This window comes from Mandrillus leucophaeus, unplaced genomic scaffold, assembly GCF_000951045.1.
Source record: "Mandrillus leucophaeus isolate KB7577 unplaced genomic scaffold, Mleu.le_1.0 Scaffold256, whole genome shotgun sequence".
NCBI classification, from domain to species: domain Eukaryota; kingdom Metazoa; phylum Chordata; class Mammalia; order Primates; family Cercopithecidae; genus Mandrillus; species Mandrillus leucophaeus.
Window position 1 is genome coordinate 2,865,285 of NW_012102654.1, and position 17,006 is coordinate 2,882,290.

Here is a 17,006-nt window from a genome sequence, read left to right on the forward strand (position 1 = left end):
CAAAGCCCACAGCATCAGATGCTAGATCTTGCCACCTTCTACAGACAACACTGTGGTAGAGAAGCCCTGGGTCTACTAACAATATCATATTCTTTTGGGCGATCTGCTGCCCAGACACCCTGTGGCTGGAGGGCAAAGGTCTGCACTCAAAACGGTGCCCAGAGAGTTTCCGGTCTGTCACTAGGGCACCCCAGCCCACCACCCCAAGACTCGCAAGATGGGACACCTGTCCATGTTGGGATCAACCTACCTTCTGCCCAGGCTGAAAGGCCACCTGCTGAAGGCCCGAGGTGCTGGGAGCCTTAAGGACTTCCTTGGGCTGCTCCTGGCAGGGGGTGTCATCGGAGGCGATGAAAGGCTGGGGAGCGGCCCCTTCCAGCAGTGGCTCCGAGGGTGGGGCGGCCGAGGGCCCCTCCGAGGCACTGGGTCCCAACACCCGGGCTCCCAGGAGGGACCGCTTTCCAAGGCGCCGGGACAGGACGCTCGCCATGCTGCTGCCTCTCCTCTCCTGCGGAGGCGAAGGGGACACTGAGGCCTCTGCCCATCACCTGGGGGAATCAGGAAGCTTTCAGGAGGGAGCCCCACACAGCAGGAGCCAGGAAGGGTCTGCTAAAGTAAGTGAACCCTTTAAAGTCAACTTTTACCATCCCTCCTTTTCACAAAAGTGATATCCATTCCTAGTAGAACAATCAGAAAATACTCTGTGTACACAGAAAAACAAACCACTCAGGAACCTGCCTCCCCGGGAGGCTCACTCTTCCTATACAGCAGGCCAGGCTTCCTTCTGTGCGTGTATTTACACTTTTATTTCTGTAAAAATGGGACTGCTGTTTGGTAAACTGTATTTTTACTTAACTGTGTAAGTTTTGCAATATCATTCAATATTATTTTATAAAAACATGTTTAGAAGTCACTCAGCATTTTCCTAGGTGGACACATCATTCCTATTCTAATCTCTTATTATTTATTGTACCCAAAGGCTGCACCCAATGGTCTGCCATCTAAACTTCTCTGCCTGCAGGGAGCATCCTCTGAGCTAAACCTCAGCACACACACATCAACCACGGCTTCCGTAGGGCAACTTCCAGGATACGATATTGCTGGGTCAAAGCCTGAGGACATCTGATGCACACAGATTCTCAAGCTCAGCTAGCTCAAAGCTGCAAAGAGCCATAGAAACTTACCGAGCTTGGCCAGGTGCGGTGGCTCACGCCCGTAATCCCAGCACTTTGGGAGGCTGAGGTAGGTGGATCACTTGAGGTCAGGAGTTCAAGACCAGCCTGGCCAACATCATGAAACCCTGTCTCTACTAAAAATACAAAATTAGCCAGACATGGTGGCGCATGCCTGTAATCCCAGCTACTCAGGATGCTGAGGCAGGAGAATCACTTGAACCCAGGAGGCAGGAAGCTGCAGTGAGCCGAAATCACACCACTGCACTCCAGCCTGGACAACAGAACGAGACTCAGACTCCAAAAAAAAAAAAAAAAGAAAAGAAATGACCCAGGCTCCTCTCATTTTACACTTGAAGAAACTAATGTTGAGCACGTGACTTGTTCAGGTGGCAAAGGTAGTTGGTGCAAGAATCTGAACAGGCCTCTCGAAGTGGGTCCCTACCAGGGGACCGGCTGACCCACAGTGCTCCCAGGCCTGACACCGCTGGCAGAAGGGGACGAGTCAGAACCAGCGCTTTGCAAATTCAGGTTGCCCTCCTCCTACAGAGCACACGCAGCTCCTCAGTTCCTAATCTCTGCTGTTCCAGTCCTCTGTTCCCTCCTATTCGCTTACTATGTGCAAAGCATATCCCAGGTGCTGTGGGGTCACAGCAGGTATAAAACACCAGGGTTTCCAGAGACCTCAGCATCAATGCTGACTGCCCCCCACCCCTCTACCACCACCACCACCACTGCCCCGCCCCCCCCCACCGCCTATGGGGCTAATTCCACTCAGGTGTGCCTTTCCCACTCCACCCACATCAAGAGGACACCTGTGGCACAGCTCTTAGCTCAAGCTATCTTTGAACAGTTCCATAAGCCTTCTTTCCTTTTCACCCTTGTCCAGAAGCCCCCCAGGCTCTTTCTGTAGGTATCACACCATCTCCACACCTCCCAAATCCTGGCCTCTTTCCAAACCATTCCAGCAAGGTATGCTCGTGAACATCTCCACAGTAACAAAACAGAAACGGCAAAAGAATTCTAAAGGATAATAACAAAATGGCAAATACTGAGTAAAGGGGCAAAATGCTGGTTTTCATGAGCATTTTACGCAGAAACTCAAGGGCTAGAATCTGCTAGCATAGTATCTCCACCATGAATTTTCCAGAACGCAAAGAAAATATTAATATGAGGAAAAGGCTGGAGTCACAGCACGCAGACAGAAATTCCTAGTTAGGTGTCTGGTAACTACATCCAATGACTCTCTCTCTGAAAGCTTCATTGTAACAATAAAAAGGGAGACAAATGCAAAGAGTAGATTCTTTGCCACTACAAAAAAAAAATGTATACCTAAGCTAAATTGGTTGTTTTTTTGGTTTGGGTATTTTTTTTTTTTTTTTTGAGATGGAGTCTCATTTTGTTGCCCAGGCTGGAGTGCAGTGGCATGATCTCAGCTCACTGCAACGTCTGCCTCCTGGGTTCAAGTGATTCTCCTGCCTCAGCCTCCCAAGTAGCTGGAACCACAGGTGTGCACCACTACGCCTGGCTAATATTCTGTATTTTAGTAGAGACAGGTTTTCATCATGTTGCCCAGGGTAGTCTCAAACTCCTGAGCTCAGGCCATCTGCCTGCCTTGGCCTCCCAAAGTGCTGGAATTACAGGCATGAGGCATCGTGCCTGGCCTAAACTGGTTTTTAAAATACTGTCACCTACATACCTTCGTCTTTGGAGCCTCAGGCTAAAATGGAGCACCTCTAACTCTCAGTTCAGTTTCACTGGGCTGACAGGATCCAGAGGCGAAGCCGCAACACCACGCAGAGACATGAGATGGCAGCATCAACCCAGAGAAAGAAACTACACCACTTTCTTAGCCAAAAAAAAAAACAACCTAATGGCCTCCCCACTTTCTAGAGCAGGAAGTTTAGGGTTTCTACCACTGAAAATGAAGAAAGGGTAGTATTTCCCAAATTTCTGGGCTCCCAGTCTTCAGACGGCGCCTGAAATGTTTGGCCAACAAATTCGGTCGATGTTTTTTCTAAGCCTTTTTCTTTTTTTAATTTAAAGACTGCTTTCTACTGCCTGTTTTGTTTGTGCCTGCAACCTTCCACGCCTGCCGGATCCGCATGGAGTTGGTGAACCTGCTGCTTCTGACTGGATCCCTCCTGTCCCCTTTCTCCTTTAACTGGCCAGAATTTCACACCAAAATACATTTTCTCATTGGCTTTATTTTAGTACTGCCAAATCTTAAGTTTTAAAAGCAGAAGAGAAAGAAGGAAGGGAAACTGTCTTTATTAAGTGCCTAAGAGGTACTAGCTTTCATAAATTGTATCTAATTTAATCCTCAAAAGGATCTGAGATGAACCAATGGTCTACCATTTCTGATGAGGTGACAACCTCAGAGGGTCATGGTGCCAAAGCTGCACACCTTAGGAACTGCAGCCTTGGGTATGAACTCATGTCCATCTGGTGTCAGAGGTCACAATCCTGCCATGATTCTAGTAGATGTGGAATCTCTCAAAATAAACCACTCAATTAAGTTGATTTTCCTCAACTGGTGTTTTTTTCCCTATGTTAGTGAACCTTGATGGGAAAAATAGCTCCTGGCCAGGTGCAACGGCTCATGCCTATAATCCCAAACACTTTGGGAGGCCGAGGCAGGCAGATCACTCGAGGTTAGGAGTTCAAGATCGGCCTGGCTAACATGGTGAAATCCCATCTCTACTAAAAATACAAAAAATTAGCCAGGTGTGGTAGCGTGCACTTGTAATCCCAGCTACTTGGGAGGCTGAAGCACAAGAATCGCTTGAACCCGGGAGGCAGAGGTTGCAGTGAGCTGAGATCGCACCACTGCACTCCAGCCTGGGGGACACAGTGAGACTCCGTCTCAAAAAAAACAAAAAAGAGGCCGGGCGCAGTGGCTCAAGCCTGTAATTCCAGCACTTTGGGAGGCCGAGACGGGCGGATCACAAGGTCAGGAGATCGAGACCATCCTGGCTAACCCGGTGAAACCCCGTCTCTACTAAAAAATACAAAAAAAAAACTAGCCGGGCGAGGTGGCGGGTGCCTGTAGTCCCAGCTACTCGGGAGGCTGAGGCAGGAGAATGGCGTGAACCCGAAAGGCAGAGCTTGCAGTGAGCTGAGATCCGGCCACTGCACTCCAGCCTGGGAGACAGAGCGAGACTCCATCTCAAAAAAAGAAAAAGAAAAAATAGCTCCTGATCTAAAAGTCTACACATCCATTTTCTCACATACTTTCATTCCTTGAAAAAATCTCTTCTCCACTTGCATCTTGTCCTCTTACCTACAGAATAAAGGTCAACGCTTTAGTCTGACCCTGCTAAGCAGACCAAGCCACTGTTAATCATTTAGCAGTTCGAGTTTGGGAAGACCTTTATACACATATTGCCCTCTGGCAGGGCATGCAAAGGGATAATGGGATCAACCCAAAAAGTCAAGGAAAACCTTAGCCAAGTTTATACTGGGGATTAATAGCATGGAAGTGGGAGAAATACAAATCTAGACTAATCCAGGCTGGGCAGCATCACCAGGCGTCACTTGATGCCTCGCCTGTGTTAATCAGCACACTCATGACATTTACAGACGTGGCTCGAGAGACAGCACAAGTAACCAAGAGTCTTCGGGGACTCAGAGCGAATGACAGCATCGGCGAAGGTCTGCCAACAGGTGGGTCGAGGAGCAAGGTTAACTCTGGGCCGCCTGTGACTTTTCAGGACCTCCTGCTATCTCACAAGCACTCCTGGGGTCCTGCCCACCTGGTGCACTTCCACCATTCCAGCAGTGGCCTCCTTCCAACCTCTCTCCTCCAGGATCTCCACTTCATTCGCTCCTCTGGTGAGTTCTTTCTTGGGAGCTATCAATGGTCCCTATAAACCAGCCATCCCCTAGTTTGCCATATGGTTCTGGAGCAGCCAAGAGAAATCAAGAAACACCTATTTCAGGGTAACAGTAACAGTAGTTCAACACACAGCCAAATCCCACTTTAGGATTTTACATTCTCCTCTTACGGAATTCCCTGACTGAAACATAAACTTGTGCTGAAGGCTTCTTGGGAAAGTTTTAACGGGATACCAAGCCCTCTTGTGTTCCTCACTCCCTACTGCCATCACCAACAGGAGGGACTGGCTACCCTAGATAACATCTTTCAGTCCATATCCAAAAGGAGTTAGCTCTTTTCAGGGCTCAGCAAACACATTCTGATGTGCTAATAGCCCTTAATGAGGACATCTGCCATCAGTTAAGGAACTGGAACAGGCAGAACAGTAAAACAAACTCTCTCTGTGGTTCAGGGTTGCAAACTGCTATTTGTCATGTAACTGTTGCTGGACAACCACATGTCTCAGCACACGTAGGCACGCCCCCACACTTGTGTGCGTGCACACGCTCACGCGGTGGCTGCGCTCTCCTACCACCCAGGGACACTGCAGCGAGCCATGATATCACCTAGCGGCACTTCCAGAACACAGGTCATAAGTCAAAGTGATTCACTGCACAACTCGTGGGGTGTCTTTTAACTTAAGAAGGGTGAAGTTTGGAGTAAGACTCCTATTTGCAAAAGCTTGGGTGCTTGCTACTTCTCTAATGAATAATTTATAGGTCAACTGAGGGATATAAACCCTCCTGCCAAGAGCTTCAGATTCCCTGCTAAACTCTGCTCTCTGTATATTTTATTATCTCCATTGGGTATCACTGCAGGAACAACAGTTTCAGTTTTTAGATGTTTGGTTAATATTTAGCATATCATTCTTTATCTTTTATCAGAAAAGTGCCCATTTTTCCTTTAAATCTATAACATTTTTATTTAAATTTTTCAGTGTGATGTTCTACACTTTGCAGGGCATAGGGGTACATGCCTATAGTCCCACTACTCAGGAGGCTAAGGCAGGAGGATGGTCTGAGCTCTAAATAAATAAATAAATAAACAAAGGCCAAAATGTTTGCAGTGAATGTTCGCATCTCTTATTTTACAACAGAACTCCATGGAGAATAAGATTCCCAAACAACTCACTTTCAGCAATTCTTAGCCAACATCTTTGCTGACAAATGCCATGAGTACTTGCAAGCATATTTATAAGTATATGCAAATATGTTTATGGTCCTCCTGGTTTGCAGGTCACCATTTGAACCTTGGCAGAAGCAAACTGTCCCATTCCATACCCAACTGCTACCTGGTGGCTGGTTCTCAAGCCTTTTCTTTCTGGTATGTCTTCCCCAAAGAAAGCAAAAAAAAAAAAGACCCTTCGCTAAGCATACACGGACCTTTTCTTTGAAGAGACAGGAGAAAACTCCTCCTGGCTTTCAACAGAAAGCCAGGGCCTCAGCAAGAGCACCCAAAGCCCTGATCTAAAACTTCTGGCTCTCTGAAATTATCAGGTCCTGTGATCCTATTTTTAAGAGGGGTGTGGTGTGTACTTAGGATTTTCACAGTACAAGCTTCAGACACATGGCACTGAGCATATTGGTGATTGATTCAAGTTCTAAATCAGCTGGTCAGAGTGTGACAATCTGGATTCTCAGGGCATTCTAATTATTGTCTTTTTCTGAAGGTTTTAAAAAACTGGACTACATTGCATCAGTGTAGAATAGTTTAGACTACCAGTAAAATTAAAATGATAGAGTATCAAGATTGATAGGGACCAGAATAACTGTCCAACTCCCATTCAGGGCTGGAATGTTCTCGATGGCATACCCTATAACTGAGCATCCAGCCTTCCTATTACTCTAAGTAATAGATGTAATACAGTAATGGAAAGGAAAAAGAAGGAACCCCCAAATAACACTGCTATTTTCATATTCCAGCAGATGGGCCATAGAATCAGGTCATCTGATCTGCTTACAGCGAATTCTCTCCAGCAAATAATAAACGATCCTGATCAACAAATATTTCTGCTGGTCTGACTGCACAACAGTCATTCAGTCAAGTAAAAGAGACGGTTTCTGTTTGCGCTGCTGGCAGGAAAGCGTTTTCACAGCTCTACCCAGGAAAAAATACACTTCCCCTTCCTTCACACCTACCTCCCCGTTTGCTCTCAGAAATGCAGTGCCTTTGTTCACGACTCTCTGGAGTTCACACTACCCTATTACACAAGACAGCTCTTAGGACACTCCTTGGCACACAGTGAGGGCTCAGGAATCCACAACCCTCTCTATCGGCACCGATGGGACCGCAGCCTCCTTAGACTGATCTTAAACAGCTGATCTTCCCAGGGGTAAGAAGAGGCCCAGATTCAAGAAAAATGTGTTATAAGAAGGAATACCTGCTGCTGGCCCTAAAATGAAGGCAAAGGTGTCAAGAGCATTCGAACTTGCTTCCGAGACAGGGTTTCCTTAAAAACAGGTAGACAGAAGGAAGCAGGTATTAGCAGGACTATGCTGACAGATGTCTGGGTGAGGGGACACAGTTGTCCCGCAGCGTTTTTGTAAATGCGTGGGGCGCTGGGGCGTGCATGTATGTGGCGGGGGAGGGGCGCCGTGCAGTGTGGTTAAACCTGATTTAAACTGTTCTCAAACCACATGACACTTCCAGAAGGAGGTGGGGAGATGGATAATTGCTGACTTGGCATTTTACCCAGAGCCAGGACTGGAGGGAGGGAACCAGGAGCCAAGTATCCCCAGGGAGAACAAGCCTCACAGAACTAGCAGTTGTCTCTAGCAGTCTTCAGGGTAAACTTCTAAGAGACCTGCACACGACCTCGAAACCACTCACAAATGCTTGAATGGCACTTAGGTTTATACTCTCTTGAATGCACACACTGGGGACTTCTTTTCTTTCCTGACTTCTCAGCAACTCAATAAAATATGGAGGAACAAGATCACCCTTGTTTTAGAGCTGAGAACACAGGTTCAAGAAGGTCACCTATTTGTCCAAAATCCCAAAGCTAGCAAGCAGTGGCATTGGCAGTTTCCTGTGCCGTGCTGGTCCAGTTCTCTCTTCCCCGGAAGTGGAGACCCAGCAGCAAGACGTGGCTCAGGCCTGGGGAGGGTGAGCTGGGATCCAGAGGAAGAGAGTGAGTTTCATGGAGAAGGGATTTACTGGAAGCACTTGCAGTAACAACAGGCAAAAGCTGGCAATTTAAAAAAAAAAAAAAAAAAAAAGCTGCCATTCCAAAAATATAAAACACAGACGTGAGAGTTTTAAAAGCCTAATAGTCAAGGAAGGTCTTAGCACTGAGGCTCTGAGTGGGCACTCGCTGGAAAGGGAAGCTTGAGAGGTAACGACGCCCCAGGTACCAATTCCAAGATGACAAAAAGGGTTCCTGTGTTCTCGCTCCCTGAAGAAAGCAGATGAACACAGGAACACGGACTCTACTTTTTTTTTTTTTTTGAGACAGAGTCTCGCTTTGTCAACCAGGTTGGGGTGCAATGGCGCCATGTTGGCTCACTGCAGCCTCCTCCTCCCAGGTCCAAGCAATTCTCCTGCCTCAGCCTCCCAAGTAGCTAGGATTACAGGTGCACGACACCAGGCCGGGCTAATTTTTGCATTTTTGGTAGAGATGGGGTTTCACCATGTTGGCCAGGCTGGTCTCGAACTCCTGGCTTCAAGTGATTAGCCCACCTCCGCCTCCCAAAGTGCTGGGATTACAGGTGTGAGCCACTGTGCCTGGTCATTTTTTTTTTTTTTCTATTTAGAAAGTTAAAGTAGAAACACTATTTGGAACTCAAAAGTCATTTGAATGGATCATCACAGTTCCTGACAATGCCAAACAAAGGAGAATCACTCCTGAGGGTGAAATGGTTAAAGGAGAGAACTGGTTTGGAACTCAAATGTCACCTCGATGAATGATCACATTCTCTGACAATGCCAAACCGACAGGCAGGGGAGCCTGGCAGGAGGATGAGAGCTACCTGGTGACTCACCTGGCTGGAATCAACATGTCATAAAAAGGCAACCGCTCTCTCCTTGTGGTGGGTAATCGAGGCACCCATATTTAGAGGCTTGCCGGTCAAAATGAACCAACTCCAGCGTTCCATGGTTGGAGCTCAACACCAAGTCAGACGGCTGTGGCCCTGGAGCCCAAAGCCAGTGACCAGCCCCTGCCCATCGCCCATGTGACTAGGTGCCTGCCCCGCTCACTTTCGGTACCGGGTCTCATTCCTGCTCTGTTCCCCCAAGCCTGAATCTCAGCCCTGGGGCCCGGCCCCCAAGCCTCCCCCAGGTGGGGCCTGGCCAGCCTCTGGGAGCTAATCCCGCCCACAAGGGTGGGGCAGACCCAGCTGGGGAGGGACTCACCAGAACGCCTGGGAAAGGGCCCTGGAGCAGAAAAAGCCCAGCATCTTTAAACGTATCAGCCCTGCTGATATGCAACATGTGGGCCCAGCTCTTGACCATGCACCAAGCCAAATATTAAGAAGCCTAAGAGTCAGACCCTGCCCTTAATGAATTTGGGGCCTAAATGAGCTACCACCTGGTCCACACAGCCAGCACTTGTGTTTAAAAGCACTTAATACGCTCCGAAGCTATATTTATGTACTTGTGTTGTATAATGAGATGAATGAATGAACATTTGCTTCTCTCAGGAAAATGAAAAAAACATTCAGCAATCTGACACTGAAGCCTGATTTTTAAAAAGGGGGTTTTTAGAATGGAGCCCATGAGTTAGATGAATATCCATGTGAAAATTTTCCATTTTTGACATCAGTTAGATAAGTCAAAATAAAATATGTTATGAATCTAAAAAAAAAAAAATCCGCTGAGTGATTGGAGGTTGAAGGAGACACAAGTTTCACCCCCAAAACAGAAAGTCAGCCTTAGTGAAAAGAAGACAGGCACCATCGGGGAAGATTTAAATACACAGTGGAAAATAAACGGAGCGGAGGAGGGGCTCACCCAGGGCTCAAACCACTAAGGAAGTGCCTTAAACGTATTTTTCTCTGGAGGAAGCCATTTAAGGAATCTTTATGCCCCAATAACTGTGGGCATGAGAATGAGTTTCGAGATGAAAGAGAGATGGAGAAACAGGCTGAATAAGAGTTCACCCCCACCCCAGCTTAGGATGTTGGGGTACCACTCTCTGATGCTTTTCCTGAAATGGATGGGGTGGCGGCATTAATCAGAAGGTGCTCACTGGTGAGGACGTTCTGAGCCCAAGTGACAAAATAAATGTGCATCAATCGCAGACAGCAGCTGGCCCACAGTCTCCAAATTTTCAGAAAAGGAAGGGATAAAATCAGCACCGGGTGCTCGTGAGCTCTGCCTGCCCCAGGAACACAACCAAGGGGGTTGACACACATGGCCCCGCCACCTCAGGCCGGCAGGTAGACTGGACTTAGTTCAAGGCCAGCAGAAGAGGAGAATCTTTTGAAGAAAAGGCAGTAGGATGTTTCCAAGAAATAAAATCACATATAAGTGGCAAGAGAATAACAGGAACCGTTATATGTAATCCGTGGCCTTTCAAAGGCTGATGTTCATTCAGGAATGTTCTAACAGCTATCACTTATCAAAGACTTAAGTGCCAGTCAACTTGCTGAGCATTTCGCTGACCGTGTCTCATTTAATCCCCCACAAATAACCCATGAGATTATAAATACCATCATCATTCCCATTTTACAGATGAGCAAACTGAGTCTCAGAGGAGTTTGAGTAAATTTTCCCAAGGCCACGAAGCTAGAAAATGACAGAAGTCAGAATGTGAGCCCAAATGTGTCTGATTCCAAAAGCTATGTTTGTTTTGAGACAGGGTCTCCCTCCGTCGCCCAGGCTTGAGTGCAGTGGCACAATTACAGCTCACTGCAGCCTTGACCTCCCAGGTTCAAGCGATCCTGCCACCTCAGCCTCCCAAATAGCTGTGACTAGAGGTGCATGCCACCACACCTGGCTCATTTTTGTATTTTTTGTAGAGATGGGATTTCACCATGTTACCAAGGCTTTTCTCAAATTCCTGGGCTCAATTGATCCTCCTGCCTCAGCCTTCTAAACTGCTGGGATTACACGTGTGAGCCACCAGACCCAGACAAGCTATGTTCTTTCTACTATGTTGTACAGCCAGGAAAAGTACGCATCAAGTGACAGATTAAACTAGATGACCTTGTAGGCTTCCTTGTTTTTAAAAACTTGAGTCATTAAGAGGTTAACATGGTGTTAGTGGTTGTGGCATGGAACGGGAGATGTGCATTATGACAGCAAAGTATCAAGCATGGGATCCCCCAGGATCAGGGCTACAATTCTTCCTATTTCACCTTTTACAAATATCCCAAAGAGAATGCACAGTGAAACAGTCAGGGCTGCCTTAAGCTCAGACTTCCAGCTAGGCGCAGTGGCTCACGCCTGTAATCCCAGCACTTTGGGAGGCCAAGGCAGAGGATGGCTTGAGCTCAGGTGTTCAAGACCAGCCTGGCCAACATGGCAAAACCTCATCTCTACTAAAAATACAAAAATTAGCCAGGCATGGTAGTGGGCACCTGTAATCCCAGCTACTGGGGAGGCTGAGGCATGAGAATCGCTTGAACCTGGGAGGTTGCAGTGAGTCAAAATAGTGCCACTGCACTCTAGCCTGGATGACAAAGTGAGACCCTATCTCGAAAAGAAAAAAAAGGCTCAAACTTCCCCATTGTGACCTTGGCCAAACGAACTCACCTCTCTGTCCCTCAGTTTCCTCAGGTGCAAAATGAGAAAAAGTACAGATCATATCCTAGAGGATAATTTGGACCTTTAATGAGGGAATGCATTTTTTTTCCAGAAGAGCCTTGATTTTTTTAAGAGTCGCCAAGCTCCTCTTTCCTAGAGATTCTGATTCCCCAGTTCTGAGAGAGGAAACAGTGAGAAAATGCATGTTGGATACTAAGCACTGTGCCTAGCAAAAGTGCACAATAAATGCTGACCTGAAAAAAAAGTAGACACCAAATCCCGGGCAGTGAAGAGCCAAATCTATAGGAAAATTATAGGGAAGAGTTTATGCAAATGTGGGGGGAATACAGTAAATTTTAACATCAACAAGGGCAGTGTAAGAGATGTAAGAAAAAAATCAAAACCATGCAAGAGCTCTATGGAAACAGTCACACCCGGTAAAGAGAACTGATGTCACTGTGGAACGCACTGTCATCTACAGCGGCCATGAAGGCCAAAAAGGAAAAAGACATTTTGTCCAGTGCCACTGCAAAAGCACTAAAACAAAAAGAAGCACACTGCCCACCCCCATCCTATAAAACCAACCGCATTGGGAACACTGGTTATTGCCCATCAAGAAAGATGAGGCCAGGTATGGAGGCTCACACCTGTAACCCCAGCACTTTGGGAGGCTGAGGCAGAGGATGGCTTGAGCTCAGGAGTTCAAGACCAGCCTGGGCAACACAGGCAGACCCCATCTCTACAAAAAATACAAACATTAGCCAGGCGTGGTAGCATGTGCCTGTAGTTCCAGTTACTCAGGAGGCTAAGGTGGGAGGATCACTTGAGACTGGGAGGTAGAGGCTGCAGTGAGTTGTGATCGTGCCATGCATTCCAGCCTGGACTACAGAGTAAGACCCTGTCTCGGGGTGGGAGGCGGGAAAAAAAAGATGACTGATAAGGCCAGAGGACCGCTAACCTAAATGTGCTGTGTAACAGGGAGGGCAAGCTAAGAAGGCAGTGCTCTTCAGGACAAAGGATCAAGGACAGGAGGGCCCCAAGAGAATCCACCAAGTAGGAGAGAGGAGTAGAATGCCAACTTGGTCACCAAATACTGAAATGACAGAAAAGGGAGGCCCCGCTAACATCAGCTGGAAACCAGAGAGGGGATGCTAGAACACCCCAACGAAGGCAAATAAAGTGCATACTGTGTTTGGACAGTGAATGAATGCACGAGTGGGGTCGCCCTAGGGTCCAACTAGCACTGCTTCATAACAGACAGCATGGAGATCTGAGGTTGAATGCATGTAAAACCGTGAAGGCTGCAAAGGGGCCTCTGCCTCTGCTCACCCAGGTGGCAGGGACACCGGCCCACAACTGGCCGCAAAGCTGTCTTCAGGAGGGCCACAGCCACTCCCTCCCTTGCCACACTGGCTCCTAAATGCATGGGTTTGATCTGATAGGATTAACTCTCATGTTTTCCACGAGTTCTGTAGAGAGCTAGAGATGAAGGCCAGAAATGTAAATAACAGAGGCACACGCCATTCTTCTGTAATTAACATAAACTGCTAATAACGGCCACGTGGCAGCATTCTAGATGCCTTTAAAGAACATGCTTCCAAATGCCTCACACTTTGCTTGAGTGTTTAGGCCACACTGGATTACAAAGGCAGCCTGGAGAAGAACCGCAGGTGCAGTGAAGGTCTCCAGGCCAAATGAACTGAGTTTAGAATTTCCCATCCAGAGTCCACAATGGGCTGCCTGTTCAGCCTGTGATTCTTCTCCACACAACCACTATCAACATACGGGTCAAAGTCCTCAGGGGTTGGGGGGCGGGGACCAGGCAGAATTAACTAGGAGGCCCAGAAGAGCCTTTCCCAACACCAACCCTTCCCACAGACCAGCAACGGTATGTGCGACCTATGAGGCCAGTGAGCACTCACCTAACACACTCTAAATTCTGCCCCCTCGTCTTCAAATAACTGCTTCATGTCTGAGCACAGGGCAGGCATTCCCCAGTCTACAGTAACTCTAAGCGAGGAACTGACCCCATGATGCGTCTTTGTTAGAATGTACAATTCAAGAACCCTATGGCCCAGCAGTTCCACTTTCTCGGTACCTACCCTACGGAAAACTCACAGGTGCTATAGAGGTCTGTGCAGCAATGTTTTTTGGTAACGGCGTTTTTAACAGTAAAGGATCTGGAAATGACTGACGTGCCCATGAATTAGGGAAAGGTGAAGTAATTGTGTAGCCTTCTAACTGTAAGGGAGACCGGGCAGGAGTTAAACAAAATCAAGACCTTTGTGTAGCGGCTGGGAACTATCGCCAAGCACCCTGTTGAGGGAGGGAGAGGCAATTCAGTAAAGAGACCTTATGTAATCCGCAGCCAATGCACTTAACTTTCTGTAAGTCCTAGAGGTATAGATGTACGTGAGGCATCTGAAGAACAGCAAGTCCATGAAAGTGCTCGACCTCTGGGGAAGGGACTGGGATTAGAAACAGTCATCAAGAAAGACTTTCTGCTTGCTCGAGAAGTTTTGCATTCTTCCCCTACGGAGAATGTGTTCATGTACTAACTTGCGCAACGAAAATTTCATTTAAATTTTTTTTAAAAAAAAGAAAAGAAACGGGCCCTGTTCAATGCATTTCAATAATATGTTAGGGGGCAATTTCACCCTGAATCTGGCCCACGCTTCCCAGGGGCTGTGAGCTCGGCAGTGCACATCTGCGTTTCCAGTCAGCAGTGGGCTTTGCAGCACAGATCCTGTTTCAATATTGTAAGCCCAACTCTGCAACTCTGTGGATTGTTAAATTTATATGCTAGGTCAAGGAAAAGGCAGGGAAAAAAGAGAAAGTATGTCAATGGGACTTCTGGTCATTAAAAGGGATGTCCTAGGAGTAATTCCAGTTCTTCTAACCCAGCACTGCAGCACTCCAACACAACACACACGTTTCCTAATAAGCCAGCCCTTGCCCAATCACACTTCCTCCACACCAGGCCTAGCTGCCTGTGGTTTTGACTCTTTCAGCTGGGAATCAGGATTCCTAACATAAATCCAAATCCCCTGAGCTAATGAGAAAAAAGAATCTGAACATCCCATTGCACAAAGTCTAATAAAACATTATTATTCACTCACTGGGGACTCCTAACTATATAGGATACTGCTTTTTAAACACAGACACGCACCCCCTCCCCCTCCTCAAAGCACCACCTATACAGTAATTAGAAACACAAAATTGGCTGTGTACAGGTAGCCCATGCCTGTAATCCCAGCACTTTGGGAGCCCAAGGTAGGAGGATCACTTAAGGCCAGGAGTTCGAGACCAGACTGAGCAACATAGTGAGACTCCGTCTCTACAAAAAATTTAAAAATTAGCCGGGTGTGGTGGTGCCTACCTGTGGTCCCAGCTGCTTGGGAGGCTGAGGTGGGAGAATGGCTTGAGCCTGGGGAGGTCAAGGCTGCAGTGAGCCGTGATTGTGCCACTGCACTCCAGCCTAGGAAACAGAGCAAGACTGTCTAAAAAAAAGAGAGACAGAGAGAGAGAGACAAATTATAATATTTAGAACCTACCGAGCAAAACTAACTTAAGGCAATAGAAATCAGATTTGTGGTACTTCTGGTTGGGGGTGGGGCTTATCTGGAAATGGTCATGAGGAACTCATCTGGGGTGATGGAAATGTTCTGTCTCCGTATGTATGTGTCGAAACTGATTAAACAGCACACTTAAGATCTGTGCTGTATGTAAATTACACCTCAATTAAAAAAATAACTCCTCACACACAGTTTCTCTCCGGCTGCAGCAGAACTCTGAGCTGTCCTATCAGACGTCGGAAATCTCTGTTGTGCTATGCAAGGAGCATGAGTACCATGGCGACAGTCACCATAAAAATAGATAACAAGATTAAAATGGACGCAGGACACATGAATTTAAGAACAGCACACCAAGAGCAATTCATTTTCAGCAGAAGAAAAACAGAGGAGAGGGAGTTTGCAATTCCTCCGGCACTCTGACAAGCAGCCACTGACTGAATGTGGTTGTTTTTACTAAGAGAGTTGTATATATGGCTTCCTGATACTCAAAGGACAAAAAAGCTGACAACTGGGCTTTTTTGTTTTGTTTTTCGTTTTCCTTTTCTTTTTGTTGCCCAGGCTGGAGTGAAGTAGCACCAGCACAGCTCACTGTAGCCTTAACCTCCCCGGGTACAGGTGATCCTCTTCCCTCAGCCTCCCAAGTAGCTACAGGTGCACGCCACCACGCCCAGCTCATTTTTGCATTTTTTATAGAGATGGGGTTTCACCATGTTGCCCAGGCTGGTCTCAAACTGCTGGGCTCAATTAATCCTCCTACCTCAGCCTCTCAAAGCAGCTGGGACCACAGGTAGTTTCAAAGTGCTTGGATTACAAGAGTGCGCCACCATGCCCAGTTGAGAACTATTATTTCTTATCATATTTTGCTTTGTCTACAAAAAAAAAGGCCGGGCTCACACATGTAATCCCAGCACTTTGGGAGGCTGAGGTGGGAGGATCACCTGAGGTCAGGAGTTCAAGACCAGCCTGGCCATCATGGTGAAACCCTGTCTCTACTAAAAAATACAAAAATTAGCTGGGCATGGTGGCGGGAGCCTATAATCCCAGCTACTCAGGAGGCTGAGGCAGGGAGAATTGCTTGAACCCAGGAGGCAAAGGTTGCAGTGAGCTGAGATCACACCACTGCACTCCAGCCTGGGCAACAGAGCAAGACTCTGTCTCAAAAAAAAAAAAGGACTTCTTAGCCTAACTTTCCCCCAAACCCACTATGTAGCCCAGGGAACCAAATCACAGCAATTCAACAAGCACAGTTGATGTGACAGACACCATGTGAGGCACAAATGATACAGAGACAAAGGAGACTCAGGCCTGTCATTAAGTGTACAAAAATTTTCAACTCTAGTTCTAAATAATTAGGTCCTGCCTATGCTTTTCACATACATCTAAAACTGCCATTTGTTAAGTCAGCGCACCCCAAAATTGGTTCATCCCATATAAAGAGAGCACTTTCTTGCCAAATACTGATTTCTCAAATGCCAAAATGCAAGCATAAATCACGTGGAGACAAAAATCATCTTACGATATTCTCCAAAGATGAGATAAACCTCTATTCTCTTTGCAGAGCTAAGAAACTTTTGCTAAGCGATTTAGCCCTAGCAGTAACCTGCACAACAACAAAAGTAATCCAAAAATATCAGGAAGAGGAATCTAAAAGTTTTAAATAATCAGGGCAGATTCTAAATAAAGCATATATTTCAG

General features: G+C 46.9%; 1 protein-coding gene across 1 annotated transcript in view; it reads right to left on the minus strand.

Annotated features, from left to right (window-relative positions):
• The window catches only part of ZNF395 (zinc finger protein 395), a 42,724-nt gene that overhangs the window by 15,034 nt on the left and 10,684 nt on the right, over window positions 1–17,006 (minus strand). Inside the window, exon 2 of the mRNA XM_011983896.1 lies at window positions 251–508. Within this exon, the coding sequence (XP_011839286.1) occupies window positions 251–490 (240 nt within the window). The 5' untranslated portion in view covers window positions 491–508. The remainder of the gene's footprint in view (window positions 1–250; window positions 509–17,006) is intronic.